We start from the raw sequence: 26,844 nt of genomic DNA, 5'->3' as shown, positions 1-26,844 counted from the left end.
TTAGTGCGAGCGTTCTGCAGAAAGTCAAGCCACAGCACGCTCGTTTACCTTTCTCCCCGCGGCAAACACTCCCAACGCTTGTGACTGGCATTCCTGGAAAGTCCCTGTTCCCGAGCCGTGCTTGTTTGTAACCTTTGTGAGTGCTGGGGGCCGAGCCTTGGTGCGGGAGGGTGGTCATTAGGAGAGGGCTCTGCTCACAGTGTGGCCAGCCTCTGAGAACACACTTGCTTGGCTCGTCACCTTGAAATCAAATGAAGAGCCCTGGGGCTTTCCTGAGAGCTGACAGGAATGCTCCGGGCTTAGTCCACCGGGTGTCTGCAAAGTGTTTGATTTGCTTTCTCTTCTGTCCTCATTGCAGATGGCACACACTGATGAAATAACCCATGAGATTATTGGCTTTCTTGACCAGACCTTGTACAGATGGGATCGTCTTGGCATTGAAGCCCCTGGAGCAGGAGAACTGGCCAAAGAGCTCCTTCAAGAACTGCATGCTCAAGTCCAGCAAAGAATGTAGACCAGGTGGGTGCCACGTGTGGCATCAGCCTCGGCAAGGCCGTGGGATAATTGATGAGACCCCTTTTCATGGGCACCAGTGTGTGAAGTGCCCTCTTTGAGCTGTGGGAGTGAGCCGTGCACAGCGGTGGTAGTACACATCTTACAGAATCTGAAGGCAGGTGCTTCATCCCAAACTTAGTCACATTTATTCCTTAATGACTGGAGTATGCCTTCCCTGCCCGGACAAGGAGTCAACTAGAGAATTATTAAAGGAAAAGGAGAACACATGTTTATTTCCATTTTTAGCTACATCAAGCCAAAATGCACTATTATTTGAGTGATTCAAAGTGTTTGGACCATGAAATTGGTCATGGACCACTCAATAATTTAGAGAGTAACTGAGTCCTTCCCACAAATCTATTTTTTTAGGAGTTAGGAGATCATTATTGGTATTTCTTTTAGTCAACAGGGATCTGAGATAAAACCACACTGTTTTGCTTCCCTAAGAAATTCCTCACCCAGGAGAGTCAGATCCCTCAGTTTCCCCTGGCTGCTCCCAACCTACCCTCCAAACTGAGGGAAAACAGCACGGCCAGGCCCAGTGGCAAGTGGTGGTGGCAGGGCCACCAGGGGACCCTGCTGTGGAGGCTACACTGGGTAGCAGTGACAGAAACCAGCGCTTATGCTTGCTCCTTGCTTTGTGTTTGCTAAACACGGCCTGCTCCTAGAGAGCTCACGCTCCTGATGTCAAAGGTCGCCGAGGGTGAGGGTGTGGGATGTGTATAGAAACATTAGAAGATTTTGTTACACCAGTTGTCCTGTTACACCAGAATGAGAACTGGAAATTCCTGATAAAGAATTGTAACCCCAAGGTTAATATTTATTTTATGTCAGTTGAAGATATTCTTATTTCCTTTCAGATTTACTCTGAACTTGTACCGATTGCATATTCTTTTGTGCATATTCTATTTGTCGAGTGAGTCAAGACTTTGTCCATTTTGATTTATATGTTAGTGGTCTGAATCTTGGCTCCTGTTGAGGTATTAATAAAGCTTTGTGGGATCAGAGGTTAGCCTTAGGGGAATTACTTGCTTTGGTGTAGAGTAATACTAATGGATCCACCTGAAGATCTGGAAAATTCTAAGAACTTTTGACCTGAGCCTTTCTTTTGAGAAATACAGTATGAAAGGTGTACTGTTAATATATTTTCGTCACAACCACTACAATTACCATTACTTTCACATGAAAATGCTTCATCAAAATGTATAGGAGTTGGCATAGGAAATAATTTCATTTGGAGTTGAGGACATCTCTCCTGTTTTGACTCTGAACCGTAGCTATTGTTCTGCCATGGAAACTGTGATCCACCTCTGTGGACATGGAAAAAGGGGCTCAATTTGGTGGCAGTGAGCAGCCCCTAAAGAGGGGCCACCAGGACAGGCCCCTGTGGTGGGAGGGATCCCTCACAAGTCTGGCCCTGTCACCAGTGTTCTCCTCTCCACCCTGCCTCTTCTGTCTCACAGCAGACAGGGAAAACAAGACAGACAGGGCTCCCAACCCAGACTGTTCAAGCTACACTTCTGCAAGACGTCTTCCTGTTCCGACCTTCCCTCATCCCGTCTGCAGTATCTCCCAACCTTTACAAAGCCTCTGAATCTTCCTGTGCATTGCAGGTTCGGGTTCTGGCCAGAACGCCCTGAGTGGCATGAGTTCGTCTCCACCCTAATCAAGTCCCAGACGGCCCAGTAGGTTCCTGGGTATTGAGGGAACCCTGGAAAGCAGGCACTGGCTTGTTACTGACTTCATTTTCCCCTTTTCATTTCCCGCCCTGCTGACGGTGCTAACGAGGGGAGAACTGCTCAAAGCGGGAACACCCGAGAGCGCATGGGGGCAAGGGCTGCCCCACAGAGGGGACGAGCTGAGGAGCCTCCTCAGACCCTAAGCTGGGCACGTGTGCCCCAGGGAGGTGCCCGCTCTGTCATTCCAGCCACCTAGCGAGAGGTCACAGTGAGGGGGGTGTCCTCTTGAAAACCGACGACAGCAGATACTGCTTCCTGGGCAAGCCCGCACCCAGTGAGGGCAGAGAATTTGGGAGCCGGGCTGAAAATGATTCAATAAACTCTACAGCCTCTGCCAGTTGCCTCAGATTTTCAGGAAAGTCTGGACATGTGGGTTCTTTTAGTTTTTTGAAAGAAGTTCAAATAAGTAGGTGTCCGGCTGGCGGCTGGCTCTGGCGAAAACGCAGCCCGAGGCCTGGAGTGCGGCTCGGGCCCCAGCACGCCGAGCCCGAGGTGCGCGGCAGGTGGCAGGGCCGAGACTAGCGGTGCGACCCGGGCTTACCAGAGTGAGGTTCCTCCCGCACGCAGGGGGGATGTCTTCAGCTTCAACTCGCAGAACATCCCACTAAGAGTGGCTTGAACAAGGAAGATGCTGGATGGTCACAGGCACAGAAAACCCAGAGGTTCTCTGGATTTTCCCTCAGGGTTGCAAGAGGGCCGGTGCACCCACGCCTCCAACCGCATCCAAGCCCTGTGTGCTGGGCCTCCCGTCCTCCCCGACGCTCTTCCCCAGACACTCAGGCCTCATCCCACCCACGGGGCCTTTTCTTCTCCTGGCCCCTTCCTGGAGAGCCCCCAGGACTGGTGCCTGGGCTTGACCCAGTCCTGCCTGTGGCTGCACACGGCACCTGTGCAGAGGGGCCACACCTGCTCCTGGACCACGGGCCCGAGCATCCCACTGGGAGGTCCTGTGATGCTCTCCAACTTAACACACCCAAGGTGGCCTCCTGGCCCCCTAGGCCTCCTGTGACTCGGGTTGACCTTAGTAGTTATTCCTGAGCCTCCCTTTCTCTCACACCCACATCCAATCCATCAGGAAGTTCCCCACTCCGACCACCTCCGCCCTTCCCTGCTACTGCCTCCGCCTTAGACGCCAGCGTCCCCTGCCCATAACGCCTGCTGAGGGAACGCCAACGGGGTTCAGCATATGCTCACGGCACTTCAACAGGGAAAAGATGGTGCTGGGAAATGACGTTCTCTCTCTTCTGCTCCGACCAAAGTAAACATTAAGGAATAAACTCCCAGCCCTCCTTCTCTACCAGATGTCAGCATCTGCAGGACTATGCTCTGGATCTGTGAATGTTCTCCAGAGAAGGCTCTAGCAGTTTTCCTGCTGGGAAAGAGAGGGAGAAATAGGCAGCTGCTGCCGCACTGGGCAGATGGTATATTACTTAGATAACTAAGGATTTAGTTTATGAAACTGGAACTTCACTAGTCCTAAACCATAGAAAGGATTTCTGACCTTTCATTTAGAAATTCCTGCCCATCACTGGTTTGCAGACTTCACTTACACTCTGTTTCCGCCCAGCCTCCCCCACCCTACGCACCCGTGTCCCTGCTGGGGCCAGCTCGAAGCTCTGCGGGTCACTCCTTCGGGGAAGCCTGCCCAGTACCTTGCAGCAGTGGGAGGGGAAAGCCTGGCTCACACCTGCAGTCCGAGCACTCTGGGAGGCTGACGCGGGAGGACCGCTTGAACTCCGAAGAGTGAGACCCCGTCTCTACTAAAAATAGAAAAATCAGCTGGGCCTGGTGGCACACGGTTGTAGTCCCAGCTACTCTACTCAGGGCTGAGGCAGGAGGATCGCATGAGCCCAGGAGTTTGAGGTTGCAGTGAGCTATGATGACACCACTGCACTCTATCCGGGACAAAAAAAAAGAAGAGAGAGAGAGAGAGAGAACATGCCAGCAGGTAAGCCAGCAGGTGTGGTGACACTCAGGCCAGGCCCTGTTATCAGGGTTTTAGCTAACGAAGTTATCCAGAGTTCACACCTGAGGAGACGCACGCATTGAGAGGTTAACCGCTGCGGGACCAGCGTCTGCTGTAGCCACAGCCACAGACGAACGCGCGCAGCCCGAGCGTCGACTTTAGCCGACAGCCTCACGTGATATGACTTTTCTAATTTTTCATTTATCAAAATAAAATTGTGAACATTTAAAAATAACGTAATGAAAACATGTATGCATATGTTACCTATTCTGATTGACATTACAAGTAAAGCTGCCTGTAGAGTAAAACAAGCTTTCAGTGCGTTAAAGCTTTCCTCGTCACACGAGAGCAAAACGGACTCGACGTCAATGCACAGCACAGACTGTCCTGTGGGGACCGTGCGTGCCGGTGCGGGCGAGGTGTCGCGGCCGGTGAGCGCCATACCCAAGTGGTTAAATGACTTGCCCAAGGCTACATGGATGACATCTAGCAGGGCTGGGATTTGAACAGAGGAAGCCCGTGGAGCGCTACCTGTCACTGTTTCTGGAGTGACGAGTTATGGGATATTCAAGCGATGGCGCCACCAACACAGACGAGCAGAGTTATGTGTATGCGCCAATCTTGAAAGGTGCTGCCACCTGGAGAAATCAGTGTGAACCCGAGCATACCCTGTGCGCCCTTCGTGTGTGAAGCAAGGGGTGTCCGTGTGCCCCTGGAGGACGCCCTAGCGTACCTCTGGGGGGACACTCAGGAACCAATCCCACTGCAGTGACGGGCTTGGGGAAGGGCCTAGGTGAACAGGTGGAGACAATTACTTTTCGCTTCCTTATTATGCTTGTTTGCACATGAGATCCACGCAAAGAAAGGAAAGTTGTAGTCGTCAACACACAAAGGAAGAGTCTCGTTCGTTCTAGGAGGGGCTGCTGTGAAGCAACGCTGTGAAGGGAAAGAGGCCTTGGCGCCACCTGGGACTTTGAAAGGAGACGGCTGCATCTGCGTCCCTTGCGCTTTGCCTCTAGTCAGTGGGCCAGCATTCTTATTGCTTGTTCACAGGACTTACGTTCTTGCATTGACATAGTTTTCTAGAAAAAGACAACTTACTCCTTATGGCTGGGTCCATGTACCCTGAGGACCTGGGCGCCCCGAGCACCCCAGCTGGAAAAGGTTGTGGGCCAGATGTCCCCTGGTCCCCGTGCCTCTGTTGCTAACAGTCCCCTCCTGCTCTGCAAAGCGGCCTCCTCTGCCTCCAGGTGCACTGAAGCCATTTCTGCAGTTATTTCTTCCTTGACATAGCATTTAATTTAGTGAAGCAGATAAAATCATAAAGCTACAATTCCTTCCCCTTAAATTATCTTTTCTTTACAATCTAACATAAATGGACACTTGTTCCATTCCATTGGCAATCATTAAAACTGACTCCTATTTGAGCTCTTAGTTATGCCCATAATTCACGTGTTTCTTGAGCCTCTCTCCCTAAACAGAACTCCTGGAAGCCTCTGGAGACTTAAATCGTGCAGTCATAATGTGGAAAACCGGAGTATCAGGGCTGAAGAGTGTGATGTCTTAGCTGGAGGGTGCTCAGAGCTCGCCAGGAGTGGCCAATCCAGTCTTTAGAACACACACTTCTGCCTCCAGAAGTCTGTTCTGCTAGGCTCGTGCAGTAAGTGAGGGCTATGAAGGTGGGAAAGATTTTTCCAGAACTTGGGACTCCTGGTGGTGCAGTGAGGGCCTGACAGGGGTGGGGGTCAGATTCGGCACCTCACCCACCACCCCACAGGCAAGAACACCTCCTGGGCTGGGCTTTAAAGTGGCAGACCAATTCCATACAGGCCCAAGCTGAAAGAAATTACAGGCAAAAGGAGCACAAAGACGGCTTGAGGAAGTAGAATAGAAACCACACGGTGCACACCCAGTCGCCTGTGTGTCCCAGACAAAGCCGCAGATGAGCTGTCTGGCAGGGTGGCCCAGGGCAGAATCTGAGCGGGGCTCTCCTCTCCCAGGTGGCAGCCTGCCTGGGACACGGATGGACAGTCCCCCTGAGGCACCCCAAGCCTGTCCCCAACTCCACCCTCAGTAGTGACTGCGATGGTTGGAGCGGCCAGATGCTGGGTGGGTGGGCCCAGGCTGGGGATGGCAGGGGATCTTCAGAGCAGTTCGTCCTGGCGCCCAGCCCTCTAGTTTGGGTGCAGGGAAGCCAGGCCCGATCTTTGTTTCCAGCGGCACTCTGCGGGGACTAGGTTGCTCCTTGTGAGCTGTCTGCAGTAGATAGGAATGTGTGGCCAGAGAAGTCTATCTGCATTTCCAAATTTGGCCTTGCACACCCCCACAAGCCTGCACACGCAGTCACACAGACACATGCACGGGCTCCTGGTGCCATCACCAGCTCTGAGAGGTCACAGCCTGGTGACCATACGTCCCAGCCTCTTTTCCAGGCCTACGTGAGAACAACAGGGTATCAAGGCTCCTTTCCCAGGCCCAGCCCCCAAGAGGGGCTGCTCTGGCTGTCCTCCCACGGCCGGGCCGCCTGCCGGGGTGCCGGGATGCCCCTGTGCCGCCAGCCGTCCCGGTCACGCTAGTCCTGGGAATGTCTGCAGTGTATGGTGGCTTCCTTCCATCCCAGGCTGGGCTGACGGCCCCTTTTTCACACTGTCTGGTCACCGGACTGGAACAGAAATGCCTTATTAGCCGATCAATCTCCCAGACAGCACCAAAGGGTGGGAAAAGATCTATAAAACTTTGCCCTTGAATAGTCCCAACCAGCCTCTCCTCCCTTCCACCTTGTAAACCTCCAGGGCCAGCCAGAGAGGGCTGAGGTCATTGTCTGCAGGGAAGGGAAGCAGCCAGGGGGGTGAAGAGTTCGTGCCCCCCTCCCTGAGCCTGGCCTGGGAGACGGCACTGGGAGGTCCGGGCAGCCTCTCGCCCCAGGCCCCATCCTCCCCCGCCGCTCAGGTGTCTCAGACCGGGCCTCGGGCTGAGGTCTAGGAGCTCTAGGCTCCGATTTCGCCAGTCTTGGCGTCCCTCTACGGAGTCCTTGCCTTGGCCCAACCCTGCACATAGGAACCCTGAGGCCGTTCAGCCCAAGGTTCCCTGGGTAGGGAGTGTCCCAAGGGACCATCAAGCCACAAGCTGCTGGCAAAGCACCAGGAGCAGCACCCTCCTTCCTGAATGGGGTGTGGTGGCCAACCCAGGCCACAGCCCCGTGGCATGGTCCCTAGAGCACACTGCACCCTTCTGCCGGGGCCTGCTTCGCTGACGCGCTGGGCACTTCATACTCCCCCCCCCCAGTCCTCCTGCCCGGCTGGCACCATCTACAGAGCAAGGAGGTGGTTGCCCTCGAACCGGAAGCTCTAAGCAGATAGTCCCTTGCACACAAATCCCCCAGCTCACCTTTCAGCTGCTCGGGGGGCACAGCGTCCTCTGGTGAGGCTGACCATGGCAACGGCCTCCCCACGGCCTCCCCCTGGCCAGCCCCTGTAGGCCGCCGCCTGTGTCCGGCCTGAGCCTGGCAGGTCAGGAGACAAAGCGGGATGTGTGGGACGTGTCTAGACTTCCTTTAGGGCTTTAACAATAGGTTCTCATACCTGGGGCCTCTCTCTGTACCTCAGGCAAGATCACCTTGCTTGGGATGTAGACTATTATTTCTGTGTTTTGATTGGAAATTCCAATAAAAATAAATGCTTCAAAATCCTTTAATCCTCAGACGAGCTATCTCCTCCCCCACCCCATTTCCTGCCCTGGTTCAGGCTGGAATTCCTAACACTTCTGTCCCGGCTGTGTCGCCCAGGGCCCCAGGTAACAGGGTCCCACAGGGTGACGGAGAGGCCTGCAGCCCGGTGAACACAGAGCACAGCCACTGCTGCTGCCTCCCCTGCGGGGGGCACCCCGGGGTCCCTCAAGAGGCCCCGCCTCCCCTCTCGGCAGGCGCAGGTGTGTTAGACACGCTGGCGCTGGCAGCCGCGGACGCTGCTCGACCCTGGGCGTCCGCAGATGCCCTGGCCGCTGGGCCGAGCCCGAGTCCTCCTGGAAGTCCGCCTGTGCGCGGGTGGGGCGCGATTCCGCTTCCCGCGGCCTCGCAGGAAGTGCGGACCGGGCAGCCCTTTGCTCTCCGGGGGAGGACAGTCCCTTGCAATTAGCCCATTAACTTGCTCAAAGGAAGGACTGCTTCTTCCCACTCTTTTAACCACTTGGGTGCGGCGCTCACCGGCCGCGACACCTTGCCCACACCGCACTCACAGTCCGCACGACAGTCTGCGCTGTGCGTTCACGGCGAACCTGTTTTGCTCCTGTGTGATGAGGAAAGCTTGAACACAATGAAAGCTTGTTTTACTTTACAAGTAGATCAGAATAGGCAACACACACATATATGTTTTCATTATGTTATTTTTAAATGTTCACAATTTTATTTTGATAAATGAAAATTAGAAAAGTAATCACGGCTGTCGGCTAAAGTCGCTGTGCGTGTTCATCTGTGGCTGTTGACTACAGTCGACGCTGGTACCGAAGTGGTTAATAAATCTGGCAAACCCAGCTAACCCTGACGGCTGTGGGCCACAGGGCTACCTCGGCTGGTGCTGGCATCTGCCCTCAGCGCCCCTCCCGGGCCCACCTGGCCTCAGGACATGGCCGTGCTCCCCACCCCACGGCGCTCACAGGAGAGAACCCCCGCCCCCCGTGGGCGCAGCCTCAGGTCTGGCAGACCCACCTGGGCAGCCCTGTGGCTGAATGCCGCTGCCCAATGCCCACCACAGACACAGCTTAAGGAAGCCCTAGGGGACAGAGGAGCTGGTGTTCCTCATTTCCAGCTAGACGGGGAGACACGGTGTTTGCGGGCCTCTTCCTGTCCTGGGTCCCTCTGTTCCTGGAAGCATACTGTTGGTAAAATGGGTTTGTTTCTACCAGTTTTATACTCTGCCTGGGGGAGCGGAGGCAGCTGATATCTTCACATCTGCTTACGTGTGACGGGTAAGCATGGCTGTGGGGAGAACTGCTGAAAGCAGCCAGAAAGTGGCGGAGAAATTGTGCCCGAAAGTGTGGCTGAGTCCTGTGCAGATAGGCCTCTGCACGCTCCCCGTGCTGGCGCTGTCCACAGCAAGCCCGTCCGTGCTCACACCGCACTGGATCGGAGTGGAGACTGCCCTCGTGGACCTCTCACACCTGGGCTGCTGGGTGATTAGGTGTCCTTGAGGCGTGTCTGGGACATGGGGGCATCCGCACGTTTGTTACCCTGAGAAGTGTCACGTGAAGGGAAACCCTGAGCTACATGGACTCGCATGCAAGTCCTGCCTGTCACTTAGTATGTGAACCGTCCAGGCCTGGTCCACAGCAGTACTTGGGGTCCTTGGCACACCCACACCCTTGTCTCCCAGACACCTGGTCTTCTATTACCCAGGACTCCCGAGTCCTCTGAAAATACCCTGCTCAGACCAAGCCAACTCTTTGAAGGTGCCACAGTCATCTCGATAAAGCAACCCACTGGGACGCAGCATGCTTTCCAACTGCAGTCCTGCTGTCCTGCTCCCCGGCTGATGTGGGCTGGTTACCAACGTGACACTTCTTTTTCTAATGGAACGAATCATTTAGAAATCGAGAGTGCTGGTCCTATGCCTCCTTTGTGACCCCGAGACCTGACTGGCTGCCATTCTGCAATCCAGAGGCCTCTCTGAACTTTCCTTCAGGACTTGCTGGAGGAGCAGGCACAGACGGAGGTCAGTGGTGTCATCAGAGCCACGGAGAGCCTGCTGCTGGGCCTGGCAGCCCAGGCCACTCTCCCGCATCTGCAGGGACAGCATCTCGCGTCAGCAGGGCACTCCCAGGTCTGAGGGCCTTGGCCAAAGCTGTAACACTGGTGTCCAGTTCGGATGAGCTGCCCACTGGCCAGAACCCAAGTGGCCAAAGCAAGTTGTAGGACCTGGTAAATCACGGGAGCAAGGGGATTAGTGGTCTTTGTGCAAAATCCCAACTACTCAGCAGTTCAGCTCTGCCTTAGCGGTTTTCAAAGATGACAAAGCATGGCTTTAACTTTTGGAAAAACAAGACCACACCACACCACCGGGCCGGTGGCTGTCTGCAGCTCTCTGGAGGTCGGAGGTGCCTCTGCACACGGCGGGAAGCTCCCAGGGTGGCACGACCTGTGCTCCCAGGGCCTTGCCTGCTCCACTTCAAAGAGAGCTGAACACAGGAGGGCCAGAGAAAGAAAGCATCGTTTATTCTAAGTCATCACAGAAAGCAGCGTTTGTGTATTTATCCCAATTTATCAAATTTTTATTCTTCTATCAATATGGTACATAAAGCACATATAATCAATCATATGCAAAGCACAGCAAATCCCTAGGAAACCTTCTAGAATGACAGTCACTGGTACAATAGAGTTATGAAGATGATCTATGTTAGAGCTTCATTTCTCCCAGAACAGGCCAGAATGTAGCCAGCCGCTGGGGCCAGGCAGGAGAAACTGTCGGTGTAACGTTTGTTCTCTTGCAGCTCAGCCCGTGCAGGAGCGTGCTGCGGCCGGCACTGTGGCCGTCTCTAGGCATCTTAAACCACCCTTCCCTGTGACAGCACCAGGAAGCTGTTTCGAGCTTCTGTCTTTCAACTCCAAACATTTGTGGGAAAGAAAAATGACAGCGTCATAGACTCCCTCATGCCTGAGCTTCTACATTTTAGGAAAAGAGAGTGTGCCCCACACCCAGCCTGTCGTCGGCACTGCCTTCCTTCAGAGCTGCACGGAAACTAGCGAGGTGGGAAGGGCCGCCACGACGTGGAGAATACCTTTCTCATACACACAGGAACACAAAAAATCAAATCCATATTTTATTATTGTATCTTATTTTCTTACAAAAAGGTACTAAGATTTTGGAAAAATCTATATATTGGTTATATCAATCAAGACAAGCTGGCAGAATCTTTCAGAAATGACCCAGAGGAGGACATTGAATGCTGTCACCAGTCCCAGTATACAAAAGCTGTGTGACTTTCTGAATTACAGAAATATCCACATGCAGCCACAGGCCGAGGGGGCCGATGCAAAGTGTTCAGCAGAGTTCTCAGAGTCTCTCAGATATCTTTAATCATTTGCGGGGAAGGACTGCCTGACAGTCACAGGACAGCTGCAATTCAGATCCGCCGTGGTCAGGCGGCGCCTCTGGGGTGGGGGACAAAGGCCGCCGCGCAGCCCTGCCGGGAAAGACGGTGTTTACGAGGATTTGCCTTTTGTATGTGCCCAGCTGGGACCAGCCTCTGGGCAAGAGAAGCACCAAGACGTGAACACTGCCGTCGGCTGATGACTTTAGCAGCCACATAATCCTCTCTTTGATGTCCAGGGTCGGTGTGAGCCTGGTCCCACTGAGCTAGGAGGAGACGTATGAAAGAGAATCTCGCTGTGATCTTTCCTGCAAAGGAAACAGCAATAAAATTTATGACCCAGTCACAACAGAGGAATTCTTGTAAACGAGGACGTCTGTGTGCCTTTGCTCTCCACTTTAAAGAGAGGACTTCCATCGGAGGACAAGGATGAGACCCGGGCCACACTCACAACCCTGGGACTGGGGTTTACAGTTGAACTGTGTGACGGTCACTTTGCTCACACATGGTTATGAAACCCACCAGGCCGTAACTTAGGCTTCACTTACGAGACAGATATTAGAAGGAGATCCTGTTCCAGACCCACCTTCACTCTAATTGCTTTCAAGAAGTCTAAAATCTACACGATGAGAGTGGGCCCTGCCGCCGCCACACGTGTGGGGCAAACGCCACACTCCGGCTAACCCCATCCTGCCTGTAGGAGCGGGAGCTCGTTCCTTTCATATTGGCAAGTTTTACGATTTTACAAACCCCCACACCGCGGGAGCACATACAGATGGACGCTGCCGCCGAGTCTGTGGTGGGTGCTCGGGCCTGTCTTCGGTGGGTGGAGGCCGAGCTCTCCCGGGCCTCGGGCACTTACGGACAGGAAGGCTTTTTGCTCAAGGGCTCGACTCCTGTTCCTGCTGAACTGAGCCAGTGTGTAAAATGAGAACTGATATCAGCTCAGTAGGCACCGGAGGGCGGGTCCAATCGACAGCCAGAGAAGCAGTGCCTCCGCCGGGGCGTTGCGCGGCACCGGCCGCTGGTGGCTGCAGAGCACAGAGACCTGGGCTGCAAACACAAGAGACAGTTCACCCACCGCGCTCGGGAAATGACAAGAGTCACCTGGGAAAGCACAGCACCCTCCTCACAAGCAATCAGCCACGGCATGCTCTTACCCAACTTATCTGGTTTTAGTTCTTAAGAATAATTTTTTGCAACTTTCAATACATATGACCTTCCAGACAGATGTCTGATTAGTGGATTTATGTCTCTGTAAATAAACTTAAGGACCGCAGGTACAGCGCTTGCGTTCTTGACAGAAGACAGTGAGTCCTCGAGGTCCTCCAGAATCAGCTCTGCCCGAGCCGACGCTCGGCGGCGGCCAGCCCCGGCAGCAACGCCTCTGCCCCAGCGGCTCCACCTTAACTGCCCCATCTCACCTTCTCTTCAGGTGCAGAACTTAGCCACTGTGAACAAAGCGGAAACCAATCACTGTTCACCAATCAGCTAAGCTCTGCACCTTGTTAGAGAGGTCATCGCTGGGCATAAAGAAAGAGCCGGTGAGCATCTTCTGCGGTTGTTGGTTTCTTTTGTTTCCAAAGAAGAGCTATGAGAGGCATCTGTTCTCCAAACTGCAGAGAGTGACTATGGTTTCTGGAGGAGCAGCCAAGGTCGTGGCTGCGTGGTAATCCCTGGCAATGTGATTTTAATCTTAAGTCACAAATCAGCATGCCAGGAACCCAAGCAGCCAGAGCACCCGAGAGCAGCGCCGTGCCCTGCCGGCCGCTCCCATCTGCACGCACTGGGCTTCCTCGGAAGGACGCAGGGCGAAGACACCACCTCCATGCCTGCTACGCTAGCGAATGGATGGCATTTCTGTCTGCCATTCATTTAGACAGTGTCCTAGAAGTATAATCTTTTAAATCAAAAGGACTTGGAGACGACCATAAAAATGCCAGTGCAGCTTTGGAACAGAAGAAAAATGCATGGACTGGCCATGTGACAGAATTATCGAAGGAGGCTACCCTTGTTCTTAGTTTACTGCCTTTAACCCTGGGGACAAGATCTTGCCACCAACCTCCCCCCCCCCCATGGATTCAAAATGGTCTGGGAAGTCGTGAGGGCCTCTCTCAAGCTGGGAGGGGTTTCCCTGTGTGACTAAGGAGCAAGCCTGGTCACTGTTCATCACTGGAGTGGAGTCCGGGGTGCCTGTGACCCTTGCTTCACCTAGAGGGCAGGGACAAGAAGAAGATCTCGGAGGAAGGCAAGGAAATGGCAGTCTTGTGACCAGGACGACTCCTCCGCCTGCTTCAGGGCGAAACAGTCACAATGAAGAGTCACAAGAGCTGTGTCACCTGCTATGATTCTCCAAAATTTGGAAAAGGAAAAATCAAAGGGAAAGTTTGCCTTACTGTAGCTTCACACTCCTCAAACACACACACTCCCCATGAAAGTGAAAATCTAAAGTAAAACATGATTTATACACCGATTACCATGAGGCGGGCCAACAAGGTAACCGTGAGACTGTTTGTGGTTTTTAAATTGGCGCATCTTTAAGGACTGTCTGAAACCACCTGAAGGGGCGTGTGGGGAACGTCTGCATGCGGCTGTGTCCCTACAGGATGCACAACCACTACAGCTGTCCCCATGTTTCCTTCTCCTGGCAAACATGGCTCCCCACTGTTCTGGAAGAACATGACCATACTTTAGAAAAACTTTTTTTTTCTCTTCACTATTAGAGTTCTTTCAGATCAATAAAATACTTAAACATATTAGACAGAAATGGTTTTTATAAGAGCAAAATGTTAGAAGCAAACTGAATGTCCAATATTGGGCTAACAAGAATATCAACACAAAATATTTGACATGCATTAAAAATTATATTTGTAGAGAAGCTATGTAACAACATGAAAAATGCTTGAGATTTGATGCTAAGTTACAAAAATGATACAAAATTACACATACCCTATTATATCATGTAAAACCTTGAAGAAAAACTGAGAAGACACAGAAATGATAATGACTGTTAGGGAAAACAATACACTTAGAATACCACAGTTCTACTTAGCAAAACTTTATGTACCACTGCTAAATTACAATAATAGTGGAGAAACCCACATATAAAAATTAACTGCTATTGAAAGTTCTGACTCGAGGGGGAGGGGGGCATGGGCAATATATATAACCTTAACGTTTGTACCCCCATAATATGCTGCAATAGAAAAAAAAAATTAACTGCTAGGAAGTAAATCCAACAGGTTAATTCGAGGCACAATTAACAGAGGACGCAATGTAAATAATCTAGGATTCTCACTCCATGCCAGGGGGACATTCTGCTCCAACACAGCAAGGCGAAAAATAAGACCTGCCCTCAAGACACGGGAGCAAGCGAGTGGCGCCTGTGGCTGGGAAGACCTCCTGCCAGCCTGCGGGCCAGGCGCAGGCAGCCGAGGAACCTCAAGCCCACGCTAGGAGGAGAGAACGCCTGCACCAGAAGCTGGGATTTGGAGTGACAGGGCCACTTACTCCTGGGTCAGCTTTGACCTTGAAGACTATGGATTAGCACTTTCACTGGGTTTCCCATCCCTTCTCTGAACCTACTCACAATGTTCTCCCGCAATTTTTGTTCCTATACAGATTATAAAACTCAAAGTGGCCAAAATGGTGCCAAGGAGGGCTGTTCTGCCTCCAGGTGACAGCCTCTGTCTCCCAGGGACTGCAGTGCCCACACGGGACAGTCCAGGACCTGGGGCCTTCATGCCACCACAGGCACCCGGAAAGGGAGCAAACCAGTGACGCTGCGGGAGGTCTTGGCTCACTGCTTGGCTTATTGGTTTATGTGGCTCCTGAGAGGCATATCTGGTTAGAACCAAATGACAGAAAAGAAAGGGAGAGAATCACCTCTTTAAAATAACATTTCGGCCACCACCTTGGCTGAGGATCTGTCCATCTGTCCCTTGGCCAGCTCAAAGCACCTGCGGGCAAGCTGCTGCTGCCTGGCGTCCTCGCTCACCATCAGCTCCCCGTAGAGGTACACGCCCATGGCCTGCGGGCACAGAGGCCAGAGCACGTTACAGAAAGGAATTACGTACGGGTCCAGCACACAAACTTGTTGGTCTGGAAATTATAAAGACCCTAGAAAAGATACAACAGTTGATTAGCTGTATTTCTGGAATCTGCCGTTTTCAACCCTGTCTTTCCCTTGTTCTCATCAAAACCCCAACGAATTCTTAGCTATCAATGCTGTCAATGGACTCTGGTGATTTCAGTGGTGAAAGAGCGACAACTGAGCATTTCCACAGTGATAATGGTGTCAGGATGCTCTGGACAGAGACTGAGTTTCCATTATGACTGCTATGGAGAACCTGTGTGCAGATAGGCACACGGCGCTGTTTCCCAGAAAGGTGTGTCCCAGGGGTCCCCCAGGAGCAGCAAGTCCACCGCCTACTCGGGGAAATGGAGATCACAGCACACAGCAGCTGCCCACGCGGGAGGCTCGTGCACCACCCCAACAAAGACGCCTGTCCCTGCAGCCCCACCTGACCCCTCGCCCTCAACTAGCCCCACAACCGTAGCCAACACTGGCCTTTCTGTTTTGAGAACAATGCTGCAAAGACACACATCTGCGCTTTTCCCACATTTTTAAAACAGCCAATGATGTTCTGGAAGACCAAAGGACCCCTGGGTTCCGCCTGCTCTCGTTTGAGCTTGGTTATGCCACGAATTACATTCTGCTGGAGCAAATTAAAAGAAGGATCTCAAAGATAGCACAAGATAAAAACTCAGTAGTTAAGGGTTCGAAGTGCTTTCCCAGAAAAGCTGAGACACAATGATCCTTATCTGGCAAAGATCATGGCTCTAAATATAGTGCCATGAATTTTGGTCTTCAGAATAGACCGAAAGTTGCTCTTAAATTCTGTCCTTCGTATATTCCCATGTTTTTCCAAATGCCTCTGTCTCCACTGTGCAAATGTGACATTTCTTCTGGTACAAAGCCGTGTCCTTTTCTTTGTGGAAATAACAAGGCCTGAGGCGCTGCTGGCTGGCTGCCCCCCACACTGAGACCCCATCAAAGGCCCTTCTGTTTGCTCCACCCCCACCGTCCACCCCAACTGAAACGCAGCTCCATTCCGTCAGCCTACAGTGCTGGGCAGAGGGCTCGTTCCCAGGCACGTGCTGGTGGAGGCAGGCAGGGGGTGCCGGAGGCCGCATGTGTCACAGGAGGCACCCTGAGTGGTGACCCCGATGCACACTGAGATGTGAGAGACAGCCAACAAGGACATCCCCAGATACGGCCATACACATCTACTTCCTGTGGGCTGCTAGGAAGGTGGTCACTTTCCTTGGCAAATAGTGAGCGAGGTCCTCACAGGAAGGCTGGGCCCAGCACTGCAGGCGCAGCCACAGACCAGACGGCCCTGGCTAGCTGGGGCTCTCCCCATCTAAGCTGCACATGTGCTCTGAGGGCTACTGGGGACGTGACTGTACACCTCGGCGTCACTAAGCCGCAACTGTGGCCCGGGAGGGTCCCGAGACATGGCAAAGCCTGAGCACCTTCATCTGGTGACAGCGGGGCCACAGCCAAGGAAAGCCAAGGGGGCCGGTAGGGAGCATAACTCACTGCTTCAAAGGGACACCGAGAATAGGGGGAAAATCAGCTCAGAGTGTAAGATCCTACCTAGTACTTAAAAAATCTCTGGAAAATATTTAATTATTTGTTATGAAAAAGACGTCAAGAACTTGGGTTCCTGTGTGGTCCCCGACAGGCAGGGTGCAACATGTAAAGAATCCCCATCTGCTAAAGAATTAAACTACTTACCTGGTCCTCCTGAAGGAATCTCTCCACGCTTCTGTACGCTGCTGTGTACTTGTGCTTAACGATGAGCTCACACCACCGGTGGCGGACCTTGGGCACGAGAGAAAATCCAGTAAGCAGATCCAGTTGGCAGGTTCCCCAGCCTTACAAGTTTCATGATAAGGAGACTTCTGCATTATAAAAAGTTACTCTGAGTGCATTAGTACTGTTGGCACTTTTAGTTTTAAATTTCATTTTAGTTTAATTTCTTTTTTAAAGAAAGGAACAACATTTCTAATTATGAGAGCTGACTGTCAATTTTAGGTGGGGAAAAGTGTATGTTTCAGTTAGCTGTTCCCTGTTTCAAACTCGATTTTCCAAGATAACAGATACGAAATGCAAAACATAACTAGGAAATTCAAGGCGCATCCCCACAGTGTGCTGTCAAGGAAGGTTCCCTTTGAAGCCACGGCCACCTAATTTCCTGTAACAGCAGATTCGCTCCAGTGCTGCCGACTGTAACACAGTAAGGGGGAAGATGCTGCTTTCTGAGCCCTAGAAGAGGCAAGGCAGAGCCCTGTTTGAGAGTTTGGGGAAGGAGCAAGCGCAGGACACCCTTGATGTCTGGGGAGGGGGGGTGTCTGTTGTGTGGCCATGTGCGTCTAGGTTTACACAACATACTGAAAACAGACAAGCTAACAGTGAATGCCATTCTCTTAAAAGATGCACTTCACTAAAGGTTTATCTGCAGGAAGTAGCCAGGACACCCCTCCCCTGCAGCCCGTCTGCGGAGACTGTGTTAAGAGTCTGACACCAGCACTGCCGCCCCGGGGATGGAGGCAGCACCGCCCGTGCAAGGGCGTCCCCTGCAGCCAGGGGCAGGGCGTCTCTCCCAGAGTCCAGCCCCTGCCTTTTCTAAAGAATCAAAGCTCTCAGTCACGCCCGGCCAGCAGTCTGCCACTTTATACTCCATTACTGCATCAGCATTAGCCATATACAGAAGTGATTATGCACATTTTTAAAAAGCCTCCTTGTATCACGCCTTGCTTTTACTGCCTTCAAAAGAGGGAGACAAGTTATAGTAATCCATTTGTGACAATGATAAAAATGTAAGCAATTTCAACATTTTGGCTAGGGCTCCTATAAATCACATTATCCACTGACCTGGCCAATCTCTCCTTTACTCTAAATATATTTACATGGAAACAGCTAAGAATGAATGGAGATAGTTGTAAAGAAACAGCCTCACAGAGCTCTCTCAACCTACAAATTGTGTCTCAGCCCTGTTTGCACAATAAACAAGCATTCAGCAAACTTAAAAAAAATGAAGAAAAGAAATATCTTTCGGAAAGAATCCTCCGCCAGGGTACGGTGCCAACCCAGGCTACAGTGCCCCCTGAGACCTAGGTGTCAGCTCCGGAGTTCTGCGGGAGCCGCCCTGGGCTCCAGGCAGCCAGGTCCTCTGAACTTTTAACACAGGATGCCAGCTCCATGGGAGAAGGGCCTGAGGTAGTCACTGTGCTCTGGTGGGAGGGACAGTTGGGACCCAGATGGCTGCTCTGCCTGCTCTGGGACTTGGGGAAGGAGCCTCACTTCTCCTAAAGGTAAAACGGGAACTATGCTGGCACCAGCTCTTAGGGCAGGGCACAGACAGGAGAACCTTGTCACTAAGCTCTCACTACCGATACTTGGACATCTGACCGCACCATACCTTTGGCAATGACTGCTATTTCCCTTTCTAAAATATGGTGGCGGGGGTGGTGGTGGTGGATGTGCATTATATTTGTAGATTTGATTTTGAGAATGGAGGGCTTAGCCTCTCATTTTCTTTTTCTTTTTGTGCTTTCCTTCATCTTATGTACACATACAGAAATAACAAAATATAAATCACGGCATATTTCCTGGTAGGACAAGGCCCCCCAGGCCAGCAGGAGGCAGGCAGCCCAGCCACAAGGGAGGAAGGTCCAGGAGACAGCTGAGTGAAAGGGGCTCTTTCTCCACCAATCTGCAGCCAGCATTTCCACCCCTCTTTCTGTTAGAAGTACTTTATTGTCAAGATTAGCAGGAGATCCAGTCTTGTAATCCCTGAAGGCTAACATGGCATCCAGGAAGGACAGACCAACCCCCTAAACCCACCCCCTACTCCTACCCCATTTAAAGCAGAAACAAACAAGCCTTTTCATTATAAAGAGCTCAATACATTTCAATATTTCAGTGACAGGATGTTTAAAAGACATCACAAAGAAGATGCAGGAGACTGAGCCCACCAGATAATTCTTGTACATGTGCAGCATTTTTACTTCTCTTTGTATTTCTCTGAGAAACAAAGAAAATCCTTATTTTTAATCCCCCAACTCTCAAGGACCTACAATTCGCACGCCACTTACCACCACATGGGGTGGGGGACGTCAGTGTTTCCAAAGTGGGCACTGGTGGAATGTCCCATCTCCAGGTCACTGAGGGGCCTCACGGCCCGTGACACAGGCCGCCCCTCCTGTAGGAAGCGCCTCCTCCACTGAGGACAGCAGGAAAATGAAGTCTGCGTGCTGGGCAGCTGGAGCCAGTCTGCAAAGGGAAAGCTGTCCCTTCTATACATTTGTGCTCATTTTTAATCCATTAATCGGGGTGGTGGTCAACTTGCCTTTTTTTAAAAAAACTTACTTTACTTGTTTAAAAATAAACAACAGGGACACTGCACGTACCCAAGACAGCACCTGGCACCCTGCAGGCACCCAGTGTCTCTTCTGGCCCGAGCCTCCCCCCACAGCGCATGGCGGGGAGACTGGCCTTGCTGGGTCCTGGCAGTTGTCCTCCTGCCCCTCAGCCCTTTCTCTGAACCCACCCCCCCACTGGGAGCCGAGGGAGTGCTGCAGGCTGGCGCCACGCTCGCTCAAGTGAGCACTGCGCCTTCTCAAACTTAGGAAACCGGATGCTGGCAGGGCCCTTCCTATTCCCCTCGGCCAGAGGAACAGATGATGGGCTCCTGGGGAGAGCCAGCTCTGGCCGCCTGCCCCAGAGGGCACCACCCCACAGAAAGCCGTCCCACCTGAGGGGCAGCAGTGAGGGCTGGAGGGACCCACTTCGACACTGTCTCCTTCCCTCCCCTGCCCTTTCTCCAAGGCCTGGAAGAAGGGGAGAGAAGAAGTCAAGATCAGACTCTCCTCCCCCGGCCACATGCCACCCCCACAAGCCCAGACCCAGGCAGGAGATCCAAATTTTAAACTGGGTGATAGGAAAAGTGGCACCTACCCGAAATGATGTTAAGGGCTCCCCGGGAGATTACACGAAGCCCAGCTGGGAGCAGGGATGGGAGACAAATGTAACTATTATTTTAGACCCAACCAAATGGAGACTGATCAATAAATCATATCTCAAAACAAAAGTCAGCTTCTATTTCTCACCTCTTCAAACTAGAATACTTTTCCTAAATTAATATAGAAAATACTGTAAGAAGTTCTTCCCAGTCTGTCCCAGACTCTGTCCTCAGTTCCTGCCATGGAGGCAGCCACTGTACCAGTGTGCTTCACACACACTCTCTGTATTTATCCTTTTCCTCCTGTTTAAGAAAAGTAACAGTGTGACTTGCATTAATCTTTACCCCAATTAATGTATATATGAATTATGTATAATTTAAAAAATATATATATATACACACACACACATATATATATAAAATAGAGTAGCTTGACTTGCCATTCCCATGAGTATAGAAGATTTCCCACTCCTTGTATTAACAGTTGTAGGATACTCTATTGTTCCATGACTTAACCAGACCCTTACAGATGGACATCGGGTTTGTAATAGTAAAGCCTGAAAGAACCTATGATGCAATGAAAAACCAGGTGCATGTGTCATGTCACACTCTGAGGGTATTTGTCTGCTTAATTCCTAGATGTGGAGTTTCTGGATCACTGTGCACATCTCCATTTTGACAGATATTGCTAAATTGCCTTCCCTGAGGTTGTAGCAGTTTATGCTCCTGCCAACAATCTAAGTTCCCACTTCCTTGCACCACCATTGGGTTATTAAGCTTTTGGTGAGTGAAAAATGGTGTTCATGGAGGTATTTTGTTTTTTAATGTTGAGAGAGAGCTTAAGGGATAGGACTATTTACAAAGGTGGGGGCAGGGTTAAGGGCAGCAGCCAGGAACAGTGGAAGCTGCCACCACCCACTGGCCTGAAAGGGCGGGGGGGGGGGGGGGGGGGGGGGATTTCTGGAGCAGAGAGCACAGAGTCCTAGGAGGGGCTGCGGCCAGCAGGGGAGCTGGGGAAAGCCCCCACAGGAAGCCTGGGGGAAGGAGTCGTGTCAGGACAGCTTAGATGTTCTAAGTGGTTTTTCCATGTGTATAAAATCCTTCCCGAATACTGTTTGTACTCTTTCCCATGTTTTCCTACTGGATAATTGGTTTTTTCGAGTTAATTTGTTAGATGCTTTTGAATTTTAGGGAGATCAGCTTGTCTTTGATGAAATTGCAAATATTCACTCCAGTTTGTCAATCTGTCTTTTTTACTTTGTTCATGGTGGGTTTGCTTGTATTTCTGAATTACATGTAGTGAGTTTATCAATGTTTTCTTCCTGTGGCTTCTCAAGTCTCTTCATTTACTTTTAATATTTCATGGGCATATACATTTGCCAAAAGTGATCAAATTGTACACTGTAAATACATTTTATTGAACTTCAACTGTTTAAATAGAGTTGAAAAATTCAATGACTTCTTAAACTGTGATTAAAATTCATCAAGTCCCTCCAAATTCATACTAGGAATCACCTGAAAGCCTAGGGTCAGTCAGTGCATATTTTGGTCCAAAATACCGAGAGGAAGGGTCAAGGGAGAGAAAGGTCCAAGTCAGTGTGGAAAGGAAGCAGGGTGGGCAAGTAGAGAAAGAGCAAGAAGGCAGAAGAGAACCAGGAAGAGCTCTGAGAAGTGGGAAGACACAGAGCTGCCCATGGTGGTGAGCACAGAGTCCTGGGCACCTCGAGTGCCTGTACTCACTCCAGCCATTTCATGCCAGTGTCTGGTGCACTCAGCACCAGGAGCTGCCAGTGCAGACACTGGGCAGCAGACAGGCAGGCAGTCGGGAGGTGGAACCAGGGCTTGGCTGGTTCCTCACCTGCTCTGACTGCCACCAGCGTAGGGAGGGTGACTGATCCACAAGGAATACTGGGCACAGTGCCTGGTATAGGAACAATGACAAGTGATGAAGAAGAAAGAAGATCAGCATCTGTGGATTCTTCCCGTGCTATTGCAATGAAGTTGACTCTTGCACGGCATACTGGTATGCAACCCTGAATACTGCAGTCCAGTAAAAATGACTTTGAAGATCTGCTTTTCAAAGTTTTCCACTCAAAGGATACTAAACAGAAAAATGTGAGTGCTGCCCGTGTGCACAGGTGGGTCTTACACCACTGGAAATGGATTCCCACTGTGAAGCCTCCCTGCGCACGGCGTGGTGAGAGCACAGACACTGACACTCCTCAGGTGCTCACGTGCAGCTGGTTCTTCAGGGCTGGGCCGATGCAAGGGGCTGAGCATTTGGGGTGGGAAGAATGAAGGGTAGGTATGCACAAGCCGATTCACATCAGATCTGTGTCTGATGATACAGAATTAAAATCCTTGAGTAATCCAGATGACGGCTCCAGGATGGTGGCTGGGGTATGTCTGTGGTAACAGGCCTGAGCCTTCTGGGAGACCTGAGCAGACTTGCAGTCTGGATCCAAAAGGCATCTGGCTATGAGGCTGGTGGCTCATTTATTCCAAACACATTCATGGCAGCCAACTATGTGACAGGCATCAGGGAAATGGTGTGGGACAGAGCGATGGCCAGCACAGACAAATGTATGTGTTCATGTGTACAAATGTAACTCTGCATATGTACAACATGTATACACACACTGAAACATAGGAGTCCCTGCCCTCCCTATATATGATACCTTCCCTCTGATCTCTTTACTCGTTTTTTTTTTAACGCTGGTTGATGCCCTACTAAATTGATCTCATGACCCACTGTGTCTTGACTGCCCCACAGAGTGAAAGCCTATGAGCTGGCCTTCCAGAGCCCGATAATCCAGGCTAGAGCTGCATCAGTTGGGGCAGCTGCTCTAACCATGATGGCTCCTGCTCTGTCTCCCTAGGATGGGGGTTAGAAGAGCTTTGACCCCTCCGGGCTGCTGGGAAGGCTGAAAACAGTCGCCCACAGAAAGTGTTAGGATAGTGATGTCAACTGCTTGTTGTCTTGGAAGTAGCAGTATGTTTCTGGCTATCTTTTCTACTTCAGAAGTTATATTATTTATTGATTCTATAAAAACTTTGGAGTACAACCTCCAAGAAAACGTGTTAACTGATAGAGTGGCAGAGCAAGGTGCCTATCAGATGGTTGCTCTAGCTGAGAGGATGGCTGGTAACTATACCACAAGGCAGGGTGGACGTGGAGGGAGGGCCACAGCCAGGGTGGGGCTGATCCCAGTGGGAGGGTGGGGGAAAGCACACAGCCGAAGAAGAGCCCTGGCTGGGTCTGAGACCCCAGCAGCAGGACAGAGGTGGCAGGGGAGCCCCAGGAGGAGAGGGGCCTTGGGAGAGTGGGTACCAGTCAGGCCATCCCAGGATGGGATGGGAATGTCTTATGAATGATTTGTGAATTTTCCAAACCATTCATAGACAAGTCCCTCAGCCTTGCCCCAGCATCACCAACCAAAAGGCTCCACTGAGCTGAGCTACTGAAGGCTCAGAAATACAGTACAGTGTGAAGCCCCTTCCTATTTCCAGTGGTGCTTGAAAAGTCCCAAGCCATGTCTCAGATTGAAGACACAGGATCCATGACCCAAAAAGGGTGCTTCTATTGTATGACCATGACCTTAATTAGGATATGGGGAGGGAGCTCCCCCTCATTAATTGCTGTCTCCTGGAAATAGGAAAGAAAAGCCAAAGGATAACCACATTCCCCATTCTAATCTCTTTCCAATCAGAGATATTTTAATGTGTCCACATCCAGTTGGCCTAATGAACCCTAGAACAGGGACTGGCAAACATCAAGAGCCAGATGTTGAGCATCCTGGCATTTCAGCTCATTTGCAACTGTATGGCCAAAGCAGCCCTAAACAACTCTTAATTGAATGGGTGTGGACGTCTGTAGATAAAACATTATTTACAGAAACAGGCGTGGGCTGCACGGGCCCAGGCTGTGGCCTGCTGGCTCCGCTCCGGAATGGAAGCTCACGCCACCGGCTCCCAGAGCGTGGCACAGGTGGCAGTGTGTGGTATGTGTTTACCCCCCAACACCTACCAACCAGATGCCAGTGGCCTAGGCCAGCTTCTGCATAGTCCCACCAGGAAATCTAGGGTGCTTCTGAAGCTGGACCCGACTCCGCAAGTCCTATTCCTCCCTTCTGCGGGTCAAATTCCTTCTGTACAAGGAAACCTGGTCTGGCTTTAATCCCAAAACCAAGACTTATTAAAAGGGGACACTACATCTCTCTGGCCGCAGGGCCCAGCACAGTGGAGCTTCTTATACGCAGATGCAGCAGGTGTGCGTGGGCGACGCCCGCACTGAGAAAATGCAGTCTTCTGGAAAAGGACTGCACCCCCAACTGGCATGCCCGGCGTGTTCTTTCCTAACAGATGAGATGCTGCCTCTCTGAACCCACACAGGATGGGCCACAGCTCACCACAACCTCAGATCCCAGGCATGAGCATCTTAGTTGGTTGACACTTTATAATTCTCAATGCTCTTTCACTGCTATTACTCACCTTTTTAAAATTTCAATTTCAGTGTTTCCATGAAGCTATTTCAAAGAATATTTAGTGTTTTTTTTTTTTTTGAGACAGAGTCTTGCTTCGTCGCCCAGGCTGGGGTACAGTGGTCTAACCTCAGCTCACTGTATCCTTAAACTCCTGGGCTCAAGCAGCCCTCCCGCCTCAACCTTCCCAGTAGCTGGGACCAGGTGCTCACCACCACCCCCCACAAAGAATAAAAATTCTTATACGGGAATATTCCCCCATAGCCTGCTTATCTTCTAAGCTAATTTTCCAGAGCAGTTTTCAAACTTTTCTTAAGCATAATTCTTTTCGTTTTTAATAAAAATGTTAGCTGGAATCTTAGTATATAAAGACAGAGTAAAAAGAAGACTATGAGTAGGTTCTGCAAGTAATTTAAATCTTCATGTCAGGTAGGAAACACCTTTAAATTAAACAGTAAACTCCTTTGTGGGGCCCTGGTTCCCTGGTGGTAGAGTTTGAAAGACAGTGTCTTTCTTAAACTAGAGTCATCATGCCTGAAACAGAAACAGAATCACAAGAGGCTGACCAGACACTGCTGCAGGCCTAAGACAGAACAGACCAGTTCTCACAACGTAGCCAATACCCCCAACCTGGCTCTGGTAGCCAGTGTGCCACCAATAAAGTACCTTAGATAGTCAAGTTCAAAGACAGGAAAATGGCCTTGCGGCTTCTTCTGCTGCAATCCCAGAGCATGCTCTCGGATTTGTTTGGTGCATACTCACTGCTATGCTTTAAAAAGCCCACATGGCTTCTTTTGGTAGCTGTTCCCCCACCCCACTTTTTTTTGAGATGGGAGTTTACTCTGTCACACCCAGGCTGGGCTCAAGAGATCCTCCAAGTAGCAAGTAGCTGAGACTTCTGGAATGCACCACCATGCCCCGCTAATTTTTATATTTATACACACACACACACACACACACACACACACACACACACACACACACACACACACACATACATATACACACACCCACACTTTTTTCTTTTCTTTTTTTTTTTTTGTAGAGACAAGGTCTTGCTATGTTGCTCAGGATGGTCTCAAACCCCTGGCCTCAAATGATCCTCCCACCTCAGCCTCCCATGGTGCTAGGATTACAGGCATGAGCCACCGCACCTAGCTTGCTTATTTTTAAACATTTAAAAATTATAAACGGATAACTTTAATAACTTTACACTAATAGAGAACCCAAAGTACATGAATTTCAAACCATTCATACCAAATTCACTCTTTTTATTATTTTTTTTTCTTTTTTCCATTCTGATGCAGAAAACCAAATTCACTCTTGATCTTTACAACAGCCACAATCAATACATGTACATGCTGAACATCCCACGTCCAAAATTCTGAAATCCAAAATGCTCCCAAATCCAAAACTTTTGGAGTGCTAACATGACACTCAAAGGCTCACTGGAGCATTTTAGATTTTGGATTTTTGGATGTGGGATGCTCAATCAGTTAAGTACATTCCGGTATCTGAAAAAATCTGAAATTTGAAATATTTCTTGTCTCAAGTATTTCGGATAAGGGAGACTCAGCCTTCATATTACTTTGTGTTTTTCCTTTCTTCCACTTGCCACTGTTGCATTTACTAGTGAAGCGTAGGCCCCATACTGTCATTCGAAAACGACTACAGGGTATTTTCCCTTCCGTCAATATGCTACAGCTCCGTTAGTCTTTCAGTCTTCGGATGACACCGGAAAGTCTCGAGTGTGTCCCAGTAGCCTTTAGCTTTTTAACAAGGAGGCTGTGTCAGGCGGGCAGACAGAGGGGACATAAACGTCTGCTGTGATGTTACATGGCATTGCTGCAGCCCTGCCTCACCCCACACACCCATGTTTACCTGAGTGATGTGATGTGATGTGTCCACACCCCCAGCCCACCTCCTTGGCCCAGAGTTCATCAACCCCCACTGTGCCTCCATCAGCCACTCTCAGAGCAGGGCTTTTGCAG

The 26,844-nt window shown here is 50.8% G+C and overlaps 2 protein-coding genes across 11 annotated transcripts in view; one reads left to right on the top strand and one right to left on the bottom strand.

Moving 5' to 3' along the window:
- The window catches only part of FANCC (FA complementation group C), a 257,374-nt gene extending 250,085 nt beyond the window's left edge, over positions 1-7,289 (top strand). For both annotated transcript variants that reach the window (XM_012748191.3, XM_076008547.1), the window contains exon 15: positions 359-7,289. In XM_012748191.3, the coding sequence (XP_012603645.2) occupies positions 359-514 (156 nt within the window). In that variant the 3' untranslated portion in view covers positions 515-7,289. The remainder of the gene's footprint in view (positions 1-358) is intronic.
- Positions 7,290-11,057: 3,768 nt separating this feature from the next.
- AOPEP (aminopeptidase O (putative)) overlaps positions 11,058-26,844 on the bottom strand; it is a 361,112-nt gene continuing 345,325 nt past the window's right edge. For 4 of the 9 annotated variants that reach the window (XM_076008542.1, XM_076008543.1, XM_076008544.1 and 1 more), the window contains 2 exons: positions 17,144-17,310; positions 15,323-15,459 (listed from right to left, as the gene is read on the bottom strand). In XM_076008542.1, coding sequence (XP_075864657.1) covers positions 15,396-15,459; positions 17,144-17,310 — 231 coding nt within the window. In that variant the 3' untranslated portion in view covers positions 15,323-15,395. Of the gene's footprint in view, positions 11,649-15,225; positions 15,460-17,142; positions 17,311-20,368; positions 20,414-26,844 lie in introns of those variants that run through there. The other 5 variants (XM_012748177.3, XM_012748186.3, XR_012922069.1 and 2 more) reach the window with 4 other exon arrangements.

This window comes from Microcebus murinus, chromosome 12 (genome assembly GCF_040939455.1).
Source record: "Microcebus murinus isolate Inina chromosome 12, M.murinus_Inina_mat1.0, whole genome shotgun sequence".
Lineage (NCBI taxonomy): Eukaryota > Metazoa > Chordata > Mammalia > Primates > Cheirogaleidae > Microcebus > Microcebus murinus.
The sequence above is the reverse complement of the archived record's forward strand: the minus strand, read 5'-3'. Positions and strand labels throughout refer to the sequence as shown.